The following is a 16199-nucleotide window of genomic DNA, read 5'->3' as shown; positions in this document are numbered from 1 at the left end:
GCTTCTCTACTTTATCACACAGTATATGGCAAACAGATGTCCCCTCTAAGCCACTGTCCGTAATTTCTGAAATTGTCGGTGTCTATCTATAAGCCTGGAGCTGCTGGGGAGGAGTGGCTGCTTCAGATGCCTCGTTAGTTTCTTGTAGGTAAGAGGCAGGCATGCTGAAACGATCTGGGGACCGCCCGAAAGCGGAACACGGAACTGGAATCCACAGCGTGAGGGATAAACTTTTTCCTTCTTATTTTTACCCCCAGGGCTGTGGTTTCTGATGGTTGTGTTGTTAACACCAGCAACAGAAGGGATGAAATTCCTACAATAACAAGGTTTTCAATTAAACTCAGATCAAGTGTCCTTCTGGATGTGCTGGATTCGGGTCATCTGTGGCATGATTTGCACTGAACTTTTTATATTTCGGGATTTGGCATTGTGGATGCTGTTATAAACTAAACAATTTGCAGAGACAATAAAGAGAGAGAGAGAGAAGAGAGAGGGAGGAGAGAGAGAGAGAGAGAGAGAGAGAGAGAGAGAGAGAGAGAGAGAGAGAGAAACAAATGGACTGTAATAATAGACCAAGGCTGGCTGCATGGTAGGAAAACCCATTAGATTATGAAATGCCCCTGTTAGTGAAATTTGCACAGTTTTTCTTAAGGAACCCAGCGCTGTCACTACCCCAAATTTCTCTCCTTCAGCAGATTCCTTAAAGCAGTGGAGCCTTCCTCCTTCTCTGCAGAGGAATCCTTGTATAAGCACGAAAACACATACTTTAAATGGAGAACCCATTATCTACGCTTGATCCAGTCACAAAATCCAGATCAGTCTGTTACGATAAAGCTGAAGTAGCCAAACTTACATGTTTATTGTATTAAAGATCTTACATTGAAATATTCACCTTGTGCCATTTATAATGGCTTATTTGTGTTTGTGGTCTTTGAGACAGCGTCTCACTATGATGTCCAAGCCCCTATCCCAGGGGATTATCTACTCCACAGAGATGTCCCAGAGTCTAGACACCTCTGAGTTTCTACCACGTGAAACATAACCATCAATGCTTTGCATCATTCCCAAGCATGAAAGGCTTGCTCTCTCATCCCTAGGTCATATTAATTGCTCTTCAACTTTCATGGTTTGTTCATCCCTTTGAAATAAAATACTCATCTTTTCTTAAATTGGTAATTGTGGATAATTCTATTTTTATTCATTTAAGTCCTTAGACTGTTTTAAAGGATTCTTTCTGCCCTTTAAAACATTTATTCCTGTAGAGTGGTGAATTGTGTGATGTCTTCCTCACCCACACCAGACCCCCTTCAATTTATTATGAGGGGTAGAATTAAAATTCTGTGTAACTACTGCAGGTCAGTTATTCTGTATACTTGTGCGTATAATTTATCCAGGTGACTTGTAGCTATGTGTTGTTGTCTTTACCATTACGAGATAGTATACAGAAGTCAGCTAGATAACTCTTGGCTTGTTCCTGGCAGGAAAAGCCATGACAGAAGCAGACCATGGGACAGCACTCCTCTTCTGTGCCGTCCCCGCCCCCCCAGCATTTAAACACTCTCAAGTGTCCTCCACAGTGTCACCCTCCAGTCATTGCATGGGGACCGTGATTCGCTCGATGACATTGACCAATGTTCTTTTAAGATCAAATGAGGGATAATCGTTTAAGTGTGGCTGACCCATGAAAACCCATGTCAGTTATGTTCAGAGGGGGTGGACCGAGTGGTTTATTTTCTGCCACAAGCTGATGCCCAGGGTTAATAACTTGTGGTCCCTCCATCTCCCAGAGGGCTTTGCCTAGAGACTTCTGAATGAAGAGGACTTCCTTTAGTTCATATTTCTTGAATTTCCCAAGTTACCTGTGTCACTCTTTGACTAGACTTGGAAGCTACCCTGCCTCATTTTCTACCATCCAAAGCCATGGTCTTATTGTCTCAGGGATTTCTTGTCCCTTTGTCTTTACATAACATTCTGTACATCGGGTACACAGGTGATGCATTCTGTTCAAACGTTGTGAATGTGTGTGTCTAGTGTGGGACTCCGTAGTTCATGAGCCTTCACTTAAAACTTTTAAATGGAAAGTTTATCATAATCTACCGGTAAAACACTGTGCTCATGCCCTCACCCTGTGAAATAGTTTTGGACACTTTGGGCCCCTCACGACTCCTCATTGTGTTTCTCCTTGATGTGCCCTCATGCCATGTAGTCGTAAACACAAATCTGCTGGACGACATCTGGATATATTTGGTTCACGTTGTCTAATCATTGCCGAAATGACAGTGTGGCATTTGTCCCGTCCCTTCACCTTTGAAAGGACTCAGCAGCTTCTGTTCTTTCAAATCTTACTCACTTCTGAAAGGTTTTCAAGTTTCCAGAGTCCGACCGAATGGGAGGTTTTCCGCCCGTCTCTTCAAACTCGGATTCCATGTTTATTTATCAAAATGAATGGTGAAAATTTCAGGTTCCTGGTCCTCAACCAAGACACATAAAACTGAACACTTTGATGGCCCTTAAATGTTGCCGTTTAGCGACCCCCTCCCCCATTAGAGATGGGATGCTAGGACCCAGAACCCATTTGGAGTCTGACTGGCATCGGGAATCCGCTCCGTGCTGAAATGTGTACTTTGTTGAAGGAATCCCCCAAATTTATTATCCATATGTATCATTTAGATAACTTTCTGTTGCTACTGTTCTCTGATCTCTTTCTGATTATGGCAGGATGAGAAGTTGTCCAGTTTCTTAGAAATTGTCTTCGAGTAGAATTTTATATCTTGGGTCTGATTGGTAATGATTAAATTATATAAGAATTCTTACCAAAGGCGCCCTATTCACACTCCTGTTTACTCTGCATTAGTTGAGTAGTTGAAGGAGGCCATTGTCCCTCAGTCTGGATCAGCGGATGAGATTCCAGGAGAGCAACTCAGTGACGTGGTATAGCATTGGGGGAAAAAAAGGTTGGATTTGATTATCTGGCTATGGGCCACAATCTTACTGTCTTATAAGAGACTGAGTTCCTTGAGGGGTCAAGGCCATGTCTTGGGTACTCATCACAGTGCTACTGTGGGACCCTACTGGTTATTGTTAGATACATGGGTAAAGGAATACTATGTGAAGCTTTTCTGTATGTGCACAGACACACATATATTGTGTGTGAATACTATATGTGAATCATGCAAAAGACAGAGAGTGGGCAAATCTATATATGATGTATATTGTCATTTTTATAAAGTTCGCATTTCACTTAGGATATAGAATGCATTAAAAACAAAGATGATAGTTGTGAACAAACATTCCATTTTGAATTTAATGTATGGATAGATGGGTTGCAAATGCCTAATTTTAACCCCCCTCCATTCACCAATAAGTGGATCAATGGCTCTGGTGATGTCATAAAGTGAAAACTATGCCAATCTCTTTTGCTTTTTTCTGTTTATCTTGATTTTGGTTGTGTTTTTTTTTTTTTTTTTTTTTACATTTTCGTTTCTTTCCATGTTTAATTCTTTATCTTCTCCCTTCTTTGATGAAAATGACTTTTAAAGAAATTCCTAAATGGATTTTTATGTTTTTACTTATTTTTTCCTATTCTACATATTTTTGCGTGGTGTCAGAGAATATCACAGTTAACATAGCAGTACACTTTGCCTTTGCTGGAATTACGTCTAAGCCTGGTAACATTAAATCATGCATTGCAAATGGATGCTCTGTATTGTGTCTTCTGAATTTGGGTTCGTGGTGCTTCAACCTCTGAATTTGTTTTAGTTCTTACCTACAAGGGTACCACACTCTGTCCTATTTCTAAGGCTGCAGACTAGTAAAGTATGTTAAGTGATTTTTCTATTTAGACACTTTTTGTCTTTCATTTCTGTTCTCCTCTGGTCACTTGCACAATTTAGAGCAACTGCACAGTTCTGCAAATGTGATTGTGAAAGATGGATTCCGGCATGTTCTAAATGTCTAATGAATGAATGAATGTATGAATATGCCATCTGCAGTTGGATGGTCATGTGGGTCATCACCCGAATACATGCATAGTCCGTGTCTAAAATGTGACTGTAAACATGTATTGTATAACTCACGTTTCATCTCAGCCTGTAAGCTGTAAGCACCACTCAAGGTTCACAGGTGCAATGAGACCTTCGTGGTCTCCTCCTCAGGAAGCTGCAAAGTGCCGAAGTGATCCTTCCTGGACTCTCGCACTTTATACACTAATAGTCTTCTGAGATGAAAACTTCGCTTGTTTTAAATATGTTTGGTTCTCAAATACCTTAGGCTATAATTCTACAGATCTTATGGCGCTTTTTCTTTATGAGTTCATCATGGATACACAATAGAGAAATTGCTAAATCAAGCAGAATATAAAAAACCGAAAAATTTTCTAATTTATCTCTGACCAGATTGTTGTTTGATAGTTGGAAGAGAGAAATGGGAGAAAATCCCTCCTAAGAAATGTTGGGGATTTTATAGAGCAGCTGCTGTGTGTGCACAGTGGCCCACATCTTTCCTTCTGGGTTTCTATCACATTGTTTGGATGTTCTGGTCTTCCCTCCTAGTCACGCTGGCTTCCTCCTGCTCCCTCACTGAATTTTTGGCTCCAAATAGACCATGTTCATCACTTTATAATGTTCATCATTCTATGACAGGGTCTTCCTCTCCTATTTTTATTAAAAGTTAAAATGAGTTTCCTCTGTGGAGATGGGAGATATTGGCATGAGTTAACCATGATGGTGGATGGAGATTGGGGTGAGTTAACCATGATGGTGGATGTGGGTGGAGATTGGAGTGAGTTAACCATGATGGTGGATGTGGATGGTGATTGGGGTGAGTTAACCATGATGGTGGATGGTGATTGGGGTGAGTTAACCATGATGGTGGATGTGGGTGGAGATTGGGGTGAGTTGGCCATGGTAGAGGGGGTTACAATGCCAGTAAATGAAAACAACAAGCATTGCTGTTGGTGGGTAGCCTTTTAACTTTCCCGTCTCACTGACTTTTACAAACCTTCAGATAATGTCCGCAACCCTGAGTATCTTGAGAATGGCAGCTGTCTAGAGGAAACAGGAAACAAAGACTAGTTGAGTGTCTTTGTCTGTGCTGTTTGGAGACATTACATACATTAACCTGCGAATGAATACTTCTCCCCTCCTTGCCACTGTGCGCATTTCATTATTACAGAGAATGAAAAGTGACAGTGATAGTCCTAATCACAGAAGTACATGTGGGTACAGCTAGCACAGAGTAATTATGGCTGAAGGGATGGGTGATGTGTATATGTATGTGCATGCATGTATGTATGTATGCATGTACATATGTATGTATATGTTATTGTATGCACATGTGGTTTTACACACATACATGCATGTATATGTATGTTCATGCATGTATGTGCATATGTGTATATATGTGTATCTGTATATGTGTGTGTTTCTGCATGTGTATATATGTATCACTATGTGTGTTTGTGCATGTGTGTATGTTTCTGTGTGTATTGTGTCTGTGTACATATGTATCTGTATATATGTGTGCTTCTGCATGTGTGTATATATGTATCTGTATGTGTGTGTTTTTGTATATGTATGTTTCTGTGTGTCTTGTGTCTGTGTATATATGTGTGTGTGTGTCTGTGCAGAGTTACCCACACAGGCAGCTCTTTTGGATAGTTTTAAACTGACTTGTAGCATAACACTGCTTGCCACTTTTAAGTGGCACTAAGTGCCAGCCCTATTTAAACCCTTTGCGTCCCTTAGTTTTCACTGAAACGTGAGATAAGGGCGGTCATTATCCTGTTTTCAGGTGAGTAACTTGAAGCAGCAAGAGGGTAAATTACTTGCCAAAGAGCAATAAACCCGTAAGAGATGGAGTCAGGTTTATGACATTAAATCATTATTTTTCCTTTTATATCTAGTAGGAAAAGACAAAGAGTTTTTGTAGCAGAGGAATTACGCTCTGCATCTCCCCGTTGGAAAGCTTGCAGTGTCCTCGGTGGGATCGAATAATAAAACAACCGCATAGTCATGTCTGCAGGCTACACAGGGCATGTTATCTTCCGATGGGGTGAATGAGGGCATCATCAACTCCATCGCTCACTCTTTAAGCCTACTAACATGTAAGGAGAATAAAGCAGAGTAGAGTTGTGAATGTCCGTGATCTAGAACTTGGGAAGTGGAAGGAGGATGATCAGAAATTCACATCAGATGAACTAAATGAAACGAATTACACACACACACAAACACAGAGTGGCTAGTTGCGAACACAGTTGTTTTCAACCTTCCTGATGCTGTGACCCTTTATATAGTCCCTCATGTCATGGCTGCTCCCAACCATAAAATTATTTTCGTTGCTACTTCATAACTCTAATTTTACTACTGTTTGAATCCTAATGTCAATAATTGGGAGACAGAGGTTTGCAAAGGAGACCCACAGTCTGAGAACCACTGCTTATCAGCAGACACTGTTCACCCTGAGAACCTGAATTTAGCTTCTAGTACCCTTGCTAGTGGGAGGCTCGGCCACGTGCTTGTAACTCTAGCTCTGGGGATCCAATGCCCTCTCCTGGCCTCTGCAAGCACCTCTGTGTATGTTGCAGAGACTCACAGACACAGACACATTAATAAAAATGAAATCTATCAAAACATTATATGCAACAGCCTTGCAAGGAGTAAATAGGGTTATAGATATGTAGCAATAATAGCATATTAATTTGGCATATTTAATCATGCACTGAAAATTACTCTTCTAGCTGGGCAATGGTGGCGCACACCTTTAATCCCAGCACTCGGGAGGCAGAGGCAGGCAGATCCCTGTGAGTTTGAGGCCAGCCTGGTCTACAAGAGCTAGTTGCAGGACAGCTAGGACTGTTACACAGAGAAACCCCACATCAAAAAACAGCAACAGCAAAAATGCTCTTCTAAAATGTGATGCAAAGTTGGATATAATGAACAAATACGTCCAATTTTACAGTCAGCACAAGAAAACTGAAGCCTATCACAATAGCACCCCAGTCCCTGGAACTGACTGTATAGTATTCTTTTCTAAAGTCGCCTTGTGGAAGCCATTTTTCGTCTATTAGAAAGTTCTTAATAACTTTCAAGGGGAAGCAAGCGTGTGCGTTTTCAATACAGGCACAAAAGCCTGTCCAGGCCTTAGGTTACTTGAGAATAGTTAATTACATATAAAAGTGAGGCCAGCGTGCTCTGGGTGCTGTGGAGCACCAGCTGTGAGTCCGTGGTTTGTGGGGACACATGCGAGCTTTAAAAGATCCGAGAACTTGAGGTAGGTAGCCCGGCTGCAGTGGTGGGCGGGCTCGGGCTTGGGAGGGCCCTCTGACCTCGTGAACACAGGGCTTCTCTTGGATGTAAGAACTTCCTGCTTACCCTGTGTCATGTAACAGTCGTCCACATGTACCGCCTGTCCATTGTCGTGCCGTCCTTCTGAGGTGACTTCCTATTGATGTCATTGGCAGGCCTGCCTCAGGGCTCCCCTCCCAAGTCTGTAGTGATGGCCTTGACTTGAATAATGAAACAGCAACGCACTGAGGGGGAGCTGCGCTGACTTGCACATTTGCCTCGGCTCTGCAGTTCTCGCGGGTTTTCAGTGGGCCTCTGCGAGAGTGGACGGGCGTCCCGTCCTAACAGAGGTTACTGCTTCCACGGTGACAGTTCTAACAGTGTCACCTGCCACCTGATCCTGAAGGCGGCAGAGGAAAAGAACAAAAGTTCCACTCTTTCAAACACTCAGCCCTTTAGCAGGGAGATTTGTGCTGGGATGCGGGTGCGATTCACACAGCAGATTCTGTTGGCTTAGGCACATGCGTTCCACCCCAGGACCACAAAATAAGAGGCATGCTGAAGAGAACGCTGGCCGGGGAGTGGACGGTGCTGCAGCCCCGTACTTCAGGTTTAATTAGGTGCACGAGTTTTGAGCAAATATTTGAAACTTGATAATTTATTGTGTTTCAGGCTATAAATGAAGACTTTGGTCTAGGCTGGTTTAAGTCATACTGAGTAATAATAGCCATCGCCCCACTCTGATTTCCTTGGTAAAGAGTCTAAATACTACATAGTCCATAACTTCTTCGGATTATGCCTTAGTCCCTGAAGATGTCTAACTCCTGTGTAAATTAGATTTATGTGATGATGGGACGTCTGTTTAGTTTTTTAGTTTTATAGCACCAAATCATGTGTGTTCAGCTTATATCTGACCAATGGCTTCTATAAAATGCTGATCTAAATGATAGAGAAAGGCCATTATTAGTCTTAAAATTCAGCTGCTGGCTTATCTACCCATGTGTTCACTTCATGATTTGAGACACAATTGGCACGTTTGCAATTCAGTTACATCATTATTCTTTCCCAAGTGTGATGCCCTTCCTACATGTGTTCACCAGCACAAGTCAAGATTAGCGCCCTTCAGTTGAAGCGACAGATTAAAGTGTAAACAGTGGTAGAATTGCCCGCTTCCTGGGGTTTTGTTTAAAAAGTCAAATATCGTGCGTACATACATTTTACTTGTTCAATGTGCCCTGCCACCGTAGCTCAGAAGAGATTAAAGCAGAAAAATACCCTACATACATCCAAAGCACAACCCTGAGGTTGTGTGTAAGCTACTGCGCTGGCATGAATGTGGTTTAATTCTTGGCACAGACGGCTTGCTGGAGAATTACAATATGTTGGCATTGGTCTCCAGGTCTCATTGTTCCAGCCCAGGGAGTCAGTCTTAAGAGGGTTTGGCACCAGAGGGAAACGGAGAGAGAGAGTTACAGCGAATGAGCGGGCCCTAAAGAGGCAGGATGCTGCCGCTGCCATAACAATGGCTGGCATTCTCGGGGGTTCTCTGGTGGGGACTGCCATAGGCAGCCATGTGAGGAAGCCAGTGTGAGCCAGAGAGAAGAGAAAAGCCAGCCAGTGTGTCTAACGGCTGCGGATGGCGGAAAGAAGCAGAAGTGATTTCATAGACGCACTTAATGTGTGGGCAGACGATGGCCGTTTCCTACGCTCTAATGTTCCGTGGTTTATTTTTTCACATTTATTTTACATTATTTTTTAACATGCATGTGTTAGTTTTCTTCTAAAAAGACAAATCCTTGAAGGAAGAGCCCTGGATTCATAGTCTACCTGTTGTGCTTTGGAGTATCTGATTTGGCAAAGCTGAGTGGCCTCAGCTACAACATGGAACGGAATACCTACACACACACTGCCGTCAAAGGTGTCATGACTGACAGGGCTCTTTGAGCTGAGACATTGTGCCAGAGCCGCTGTTGATTCTAACAATGACTGTATTTGAGGGAATAGTGAGTTTTGAGGGTAACCCTGAAACCAGTGCTCAGGAGAATGAAGTCCTAAGTGTTTTAAGATAGGACATGCACACCAGGCATGGTGGCGCACGCCTTTAATCCCAGGGCTGGGGAGGCAGAGGCAGGCGGATCTCTGCGAGTTGGAGCCAGCCTGGTCTACATAGTGAGACCCTATCCAATAAATAAATAAATAAACCAAGCAAACAAACAAAACCCATGAAAAAAAAAAACAGTTCAGAACTTGAAGCTTACTAATGCTGCAAAGAGTCATGAGCCACAGTCACAGCATCCAATCGACTGTGTGTCTTTAAAAGTGAACCTCCTTTTTGAAGAGGAAATATTGCATATTGAGCCACTATAACTTTTCCCACCGTAAATAGTGAATGGTACTTACGGAGCTGTGGTAGATATCCCTTTATTGAATTCACACTTGAGAAAACAGCTGCTTGTAAATATTGCGATTTTGCCATTTTGTCTTTTCTGTTTCTAATCATAGATTTCCTTACTGTTCTCTGAGAAACTCCGTCACTCTGGAGGGCACCTGACTGTCCCCACGACTGGACGCCATCCCATAGCATGACTATAGGAACGGCCTGTGAGGGCATGAGACCATGGCAGGAAGTGCACTGTGGGAAGTAGACTTTCCGGCCCTATTTATGTGACAGAAATTCAGGCAGCGAGCTGAAAGTGAAGGCTGGGTGTACAGAACCCACCCCTCACAGCTACTCCAGGTAGATACTGTCATAGATAGTTGACAATCTGGTTTGCTACTCACTCATAGCCCAGGAGTCTTCTGGTTTATAAATAAAAGGGGTAATTTAATTGTACATGCTCATAGGATTTTTTAAACCATTCAGTGCAAACTCCATAGTGCAAAATCATATAATTAGATTAAGTTCTGATGCTAATGAAAAATCTAGCCTTTAATCCCATAGTTAATACCCATGCAAACACATTATTCTGTAAAGTTCAATTTATTCTTTGCAATTTTTACTTTAGTGGAGTTCCGAGTGGCCCCTGGAATCTGGAGCTTCCCCACAGAGGAAGTGAGGGTGTGTCTGTCTGTGTGAGCATGTGTGTGCGTGACTGAAACCACAGGCTGAGATTTGCATTAAGCTTCACAGTGGCCGAGTCCTGTGTTTCCCTAAGCTTTGGTTTCTTAACAGGTGAATATCAATCTTTACCTGCCATGAGAAGTTTGCCATGCCACACGGAAGGGGCTTTTTCTTCCCTTCCCCCCTGTCTCCCTCCCATCCTCCCTTCATCTCTCCATCCATCCATCCCCCCCCCTTCATCCATCCATTCGTCCCTCCCTCCTGTATGCTAAGAATCAACTTGAACAGCTCTCTGAAAGCCTTCTATCTTAAGGCTTGTTAATAAGGACGCCAAGAGTGTTCTGCAGGTTCCACAAGTCTGGCTGCTGTTTCTTTAACTCTGCAACTTAGACAGAAGACTTCTGTCCCTTTATGAGGCGGCGACAGTAGATATTTTGTCTCGCTGCAAGGGAAAGGCATTGCCAGGGCCCTGGCAGACAATAGCCTTAAAAGTAAAAAGGTCTCTTTCTGGAGCAGGGAGGCTCGCGGGCCATTGTTAGTCCACAGTGGATTTCTCTTGCGGCTTTCCTGCTCTGCAGAGGTTTGTTAGCTTTTAATGACTGACAGAACTCTCTTACAAATGCCATACTGGCCATGCCCTGTTTACACGCTACTCAGGCAATTTTTTTTTGAGCTCTGAATAAAGAAACAGTGGTGTTTGTTTGACCTACTCTGATAAGGTTTAAGAACTGATTTTCCCAGTGCTCACTGGGAATGCAGACACACTGAAGTTTAGAGCAGAAGGGTTTTCAACTTACTTTAGACATCACGATGCGAGTGGAAACACCGACTACAGCCCCGGTCTGCACTCTGGCTGACCACAGCGATGCTATTGTCACTTCCAAAAGGTGAGATAAAAAAAAAAAAAAAAAAAAAAAAAACAGGGCTGAATATTTTAGGGAAATGTACAAGGAAGTTCATTCCTTCACAATGAAAATTAGAAATGGGTATTTCGTGACAAAGAGAAATATATATATTGTAGCCACGTAGCATGCATGGTACATATACCTATATATGGACCGGATTTAAAACAATAACTGTTATCTTTTGTCATTTAAATTCCACCTATCGTTTTCAATATCTCAGAAATCTTCTGTACTTAACTTCTGCCTCTCTGAAACCCCCAGGACAGGCGGTCTCTCTGATAAGTTAGCAAGTCATCCCTTTCTGTTCCTCCTGGGGGGGGCCAATAATCATTGCAACAAACGGAAATGCGTGATGGTGCAGACAGCAACATCTGTCTAAGACCCAGGATGACGGGTGTAGCGCTGTCATTTAGATGAGACACGGGGCACATAGGGCACACGGGGCACACTGACCTTCTGGGAGTGTGAGTGCTTGTTTTGTTTTCTAACCGAACCCAAGGCTGACTGTAGGTCTGGAATGTTTTGTCACTGTGGGCTCTGTCACTGCATCCCCGGCCAGACAGGAACGAACGTAGAGCTCCATTGTGTGGACCTGAGTCTAATGTGCGCTGCTTTTATCACAGTTGTATTTACTTATAGCGAAGGCTCAGGACAAAAGGGGAGGGCCGAGCCAGGGATCTACAAACACAAACCATGCTCTGTAACTCGTGACCTTGCTCTCGAAAATGTGTCCGTCCTGTCCCAACCTGGGGCATTTGCAAAAAGCGTGATACAAATCTGAACTAAGCAAATAATGCGTTTCCATTAGAGACACCACTCGCTTCACCCGATTTGGCCATCTTTGAACAGCGCCTTTTATGTCAACCTTTTTGTTTGTTTGCTTGCTTTTTATTTATTATTTTTCCAGTGTTCACTGTGTATGCACAAATCTTGCCACGGCGCGGTGGTTGCCACCACACAATGTTACACATATTATAAAGTGCACGGAATTGTAAACACAGAGGGACGTAATTACATGCAGCAGGTTTAAGGGCTCATTCTTTGCCTCTTTTTTTTTCACTCCGCATTTTATCAACATAATTATTTTGTGACTACAGACTAACACTCTGAAATTGACAAGCATCCATTATAGCAAGAATTTGTCCACCAAATTTAAAACAATGTGCTGTGGGTTCGCACAAGCCCATTATCATAAAGAATTAGCACGGCTTTGTTCTGCAAGGGGAAAAAGCTAATGATTTCGAAACAGCAGGTGACCAAACACACACGCACATACTCACACGCGCGCACACACACACACACACACACACTCTCTCTCTTTTAACTCCCTCTTATCAGTTTGTTGATGAAGTCATTATGAACTGGGGCCAGGACCGCAATGGCCTTATTCTTAGCAGACAGGTTTTCATGAGCCCGCTGCTAAGAGTGCTGCCTGTTTGCTTATAGCTGTCTTTTATTTTTTCTTTACTTAGATACCCCCAGTATTGAAAAGCTGCTCTCGAAGGACTGGAAAGACAAGCTCCTGGCAATGGGATCAGGGAACTTCGGAGAAATAAAAGGTAGGAAGTATGAGCTGCTTTGATCTGGAATGCTCAGAAATGAAGCTGCTGTTTGTAAGGCTTAGCATTTCTGGAGTACTTCTATCCCAGGCCCTCTGCTTCCTGCACACTCCCCGGCAGGCCTTCCTACTAGCTGTGAGTAGACCCAGTCTCTCTGGTGTTCTCCGTGCACTGTGTAGGATCAAGGAGGGGGTTTTGGTTTTCTTGTCTTAACAGCACAAAACCACTCTCTCTGTGGCTTTACTCTCCTCCTCCTCCTCTTTGACTTGCACGACTTATTTCAAAGGTAAGAATACATCAACAGCATAGTGAGGTTAGAAATTACAGCTCATATTCTATGTCTGAAGTATGCATACTTAGAGTGGACAGCTGGAGCCCATCATGATGAGCAAGGCAGACGAAGTCCAAGGGTGGTTCCAGTCAGTGTCTACCACAGTTTTGAGCTTATTGGAGTCAGCAATTACAACTAATAAAAGCTCTCTGTGGACTTCAGAAAACATTGAATATTCATATGTTAACAAACTTCCAGTAACAAGGGAGCAGATTTAATTTTCTCATGTAGAAATGGAAGCAGATGACCCTTTCAGTTGGTTCTAGAGCAGCACTTCTCAGAGGATGGGGCAGCCCACTGCACCCTGTTGCTGCCAGCGTGGTACTGGTAGTCGTAAATTTTAAAGCAATATTAACTTTGAGAATGTCAAGACACTCGGTCATCAACAGCATTACATCTGCTTATGAACTGTGGTGCTTATCTTTAACAGGGGCTAAAATAAAGTTCAAACATCTACCAATTAATATCAGTATATACATATATACATATAAGCACATGTCTAGTCTAAGTGACTTTGTGGTGTATGAATCAAAATGACAGTCTCTTCTGTAAGGCTCTGATCCTTCCATCCTTCCAAGTATCCAGGAGTAAAGCAAAACATTTGTCTATATATATATATATATATATATATATATATATGTGTGTGTGTGTGTGTGTGTGTGTGTGTATACATATATACACATACACATATATAGATAGAAATATACATATATATATACTGATATTAATTTTAGATGTCTGAAATTTACATTTAGGACCTGTTGAAAATAAACTTCACAGTTCATAAGCAAACTCTTTTTTCATATCTGACTGTTTGGAAAGTTCCAGAAAAACCATTTGACTGATTATTTACTTGTTCATCAGTCATTAGAAGCTGCATCTCTTCTGGCTTCAGAGGCTGAGAATGGGTAGCGAGATGAGGAAGAATTCAACAAGTTTGATGACCAGCATCTATCTGGAAGGAAATTGAAATGAACAATTAGCATTTCTCAGAGCTTTCCAGAACTTAAGGGGAACACAAAGGGACGCTTAACACCCTGGGATATAAAGCCTTTCACCTTTTTGATGGATTTTTACGTATGACCCCCGAGGTGAAGGATGTACAGTCCCTACCTCTGTCTTCCACTACTGACCTCAACCACCCAGAGTGGAGGCAGAGGAGTGCCTGCTTCAAGCCTTGCAATCCAGTTCCTCCTTCTCTTCCCTCACAAGTCAGACTTGAAAGCCCTGACAGCAGTGATGCTAAGCTTAGATAGAGGCTCCTTGCTGTCCTTTGAGCCTAGCCTGGGGGCTGCTTTAGGATGCTCCAGTATAATCGCAAAAGAAGTTTCTGTCTTTAATTTCGAGTTTTTAAAGCTTTGCATTTAGAGACCAAGTTCAGTTATTGTCCTCTGGTTTTGTTAAAAAAAGAAGAAGAAGAAAACTGTTTCCAGAAGCATTTTTGAAAGCAACTGTGTGTCTTTTTTTCTGCGAGGGGGGGGGGGAGATGGTTATTAGGTTTTCGGCTCAGGTTTCCCAGTGAAGTGGGGAAAACAGCATTGTGTTGACCATGTGTGACAGTCACAATTGCAGGTCATTGTTCATGGGTGCAGAGGCTACAATAGAAGACTGCCTCTGGGGGTAAATGAATTGGGGGGTCAGTGCCCAGGAATGTGGTTTCTTGCCACCTCAGAAGAAGTCAGAGAACAATGGCTGCCTTGTTTCTGCAACTGTTTTAACCTAGGCAGAGGAAGGTGTGAGACTCACACATTTGTCTACTGTTTCTGGCTGGGAGGCCAAAGGGTTGGGCTTTGCATGTTATTTCAAAATAGGAAAACATGAATGTGCTGAATGACTGGGTTTGGCCATGATCATTTTAAATAATAGATTAGAATAGAACTTTCATGTATGTCAGGTTGGTGTAGCCAGCTCCACAGCAGTTACTGCATCTTAGATGGGGAGAAGGGCTTTCTGCTTATCTTGGCCAGTTTTATTTAAATTTTATTGACTCTCAGATAAAAGGAATCAGAGAGAGGGAGGGGAGAAGGGGACAGAGACAGAGAGACAGAGACAGAGAGACAGAGAGAGATTGAAGAAGAGATATGAAGAGATATGAGAAGGTGTTGGGGACTGAAGCAGGAAGGGGATAGGGATTGTTGACTGAGGTTTCTTTCCTGCCCGGTTCCTGCAGCCATTAAGTGTTGGTAGAGAGGCTGCTTGTTGGTCCCCGTCTGCCTGGCTAGCTTAGACCAAAATAATCCTACAGGAATTGTATTAATTAAATCACTGCTTGGCCCATTAGCTCTAGTTTCTTATTGGCTAACTTGTACATCTTAATTTAACCCATTTCTATTAATCTCTGTATCCTCACATGGCTGTGGCTTACCAGCTAAAGTTATGACATGTCTGACTCTGGTGGTAGCTCCATGGCTTCCCTAACTCTGCCTTGTTCCTTTCATGCTATAGGCCAAGCCAGGTTTCTTTATTCATTAACCAATAAAATCAACACATAGACAGAAGGAACTCCCACACCAGTTAAGTCCCAAAGAAATCACAGAGAGGCCTACTTTAATCATAAGCTGATTGCCCCAGTAGCTCAGGCTTCTTATTAATTAATTCTTATAACTTACATTAGTCCATAATTCTTGTCTGTGTTAGCCACATGGTTTGGTACCTTACTTGTCGAGGCAGCCACATCTTGCTTCCTCTGCATCTGGGTCACAACTGCAGACTGCACTTGCGTCTTCCCAGCATTCTCGTTGCCCCACCTCTACTTCCTTCCTGGTCACCCTGCCTATATTTCCTGCCTGCCTACTGCCTATCAGCATTTTATTAAAAATAATACAAGTGACAGGATAAAAGACCATTGTCCCACAGCACTTCCCCCCCCCATTTTTAAACAAGAACTGTGAATCTAATATCCTTTGTTTAGCTTTTCTCTTGACTGTTATCCATAACAACTTGTAACCAACATTCTTAGCAAAGGAAAATATCCATAGGTTTTTTTTTTTGTTTTTGTTTTTTTTTTTTTGGAATGTGGGCATTGTTTTCCAGGCTATTTCCTGCTGATTTGGGCTGCTG

The 16199-nt window shown here is 42.6% G+C and overlaps 1 protein-coding gene across 6 annotated transcripts in view; it reads left to right on the top strand.

The window, feature by feature from the left end:
- LOC126515192 (transcription factor SOX-5-like) overlaps window positions 1-16199 on the top strand; it is a 257539-nt gene that overhangs the window by 160610 nt on the left and 80730 nt on the right. For all 6 annotated transcript variants that reach the window (XM_050164653.1, XM_050164654.1, XM_050164655.1 and 3 more), the window contains one exon: window positions 12722-12808. In XM_050164653.1, coding sequence (XP_050020610.1) covers window positions 12722-12808 — 87 coding nt within the window. The remainder of the gene's footprint in view (window positions 1-12721; window positions 12809-16199) is intronic.

This window comes from Alexandromys fortis, unplaced genomic scaffold, assembly GCF_014885135.2.
Source record: "Alexandromys fortis isolate MF-2015 unplaced genomic scaffold, M_Fortis_MF-2015_v1.1 scaffold_153, whole genome shotgun sequence".
NCBI lineage: Eukaryota > Metazoa > Chordata > Mammalia > Rodentia > Cricetidae > Alexandromys > Alexandromys fortis.
This window is presented reverse-complemented; position numbering and strand designations above follow the sequence as displayed.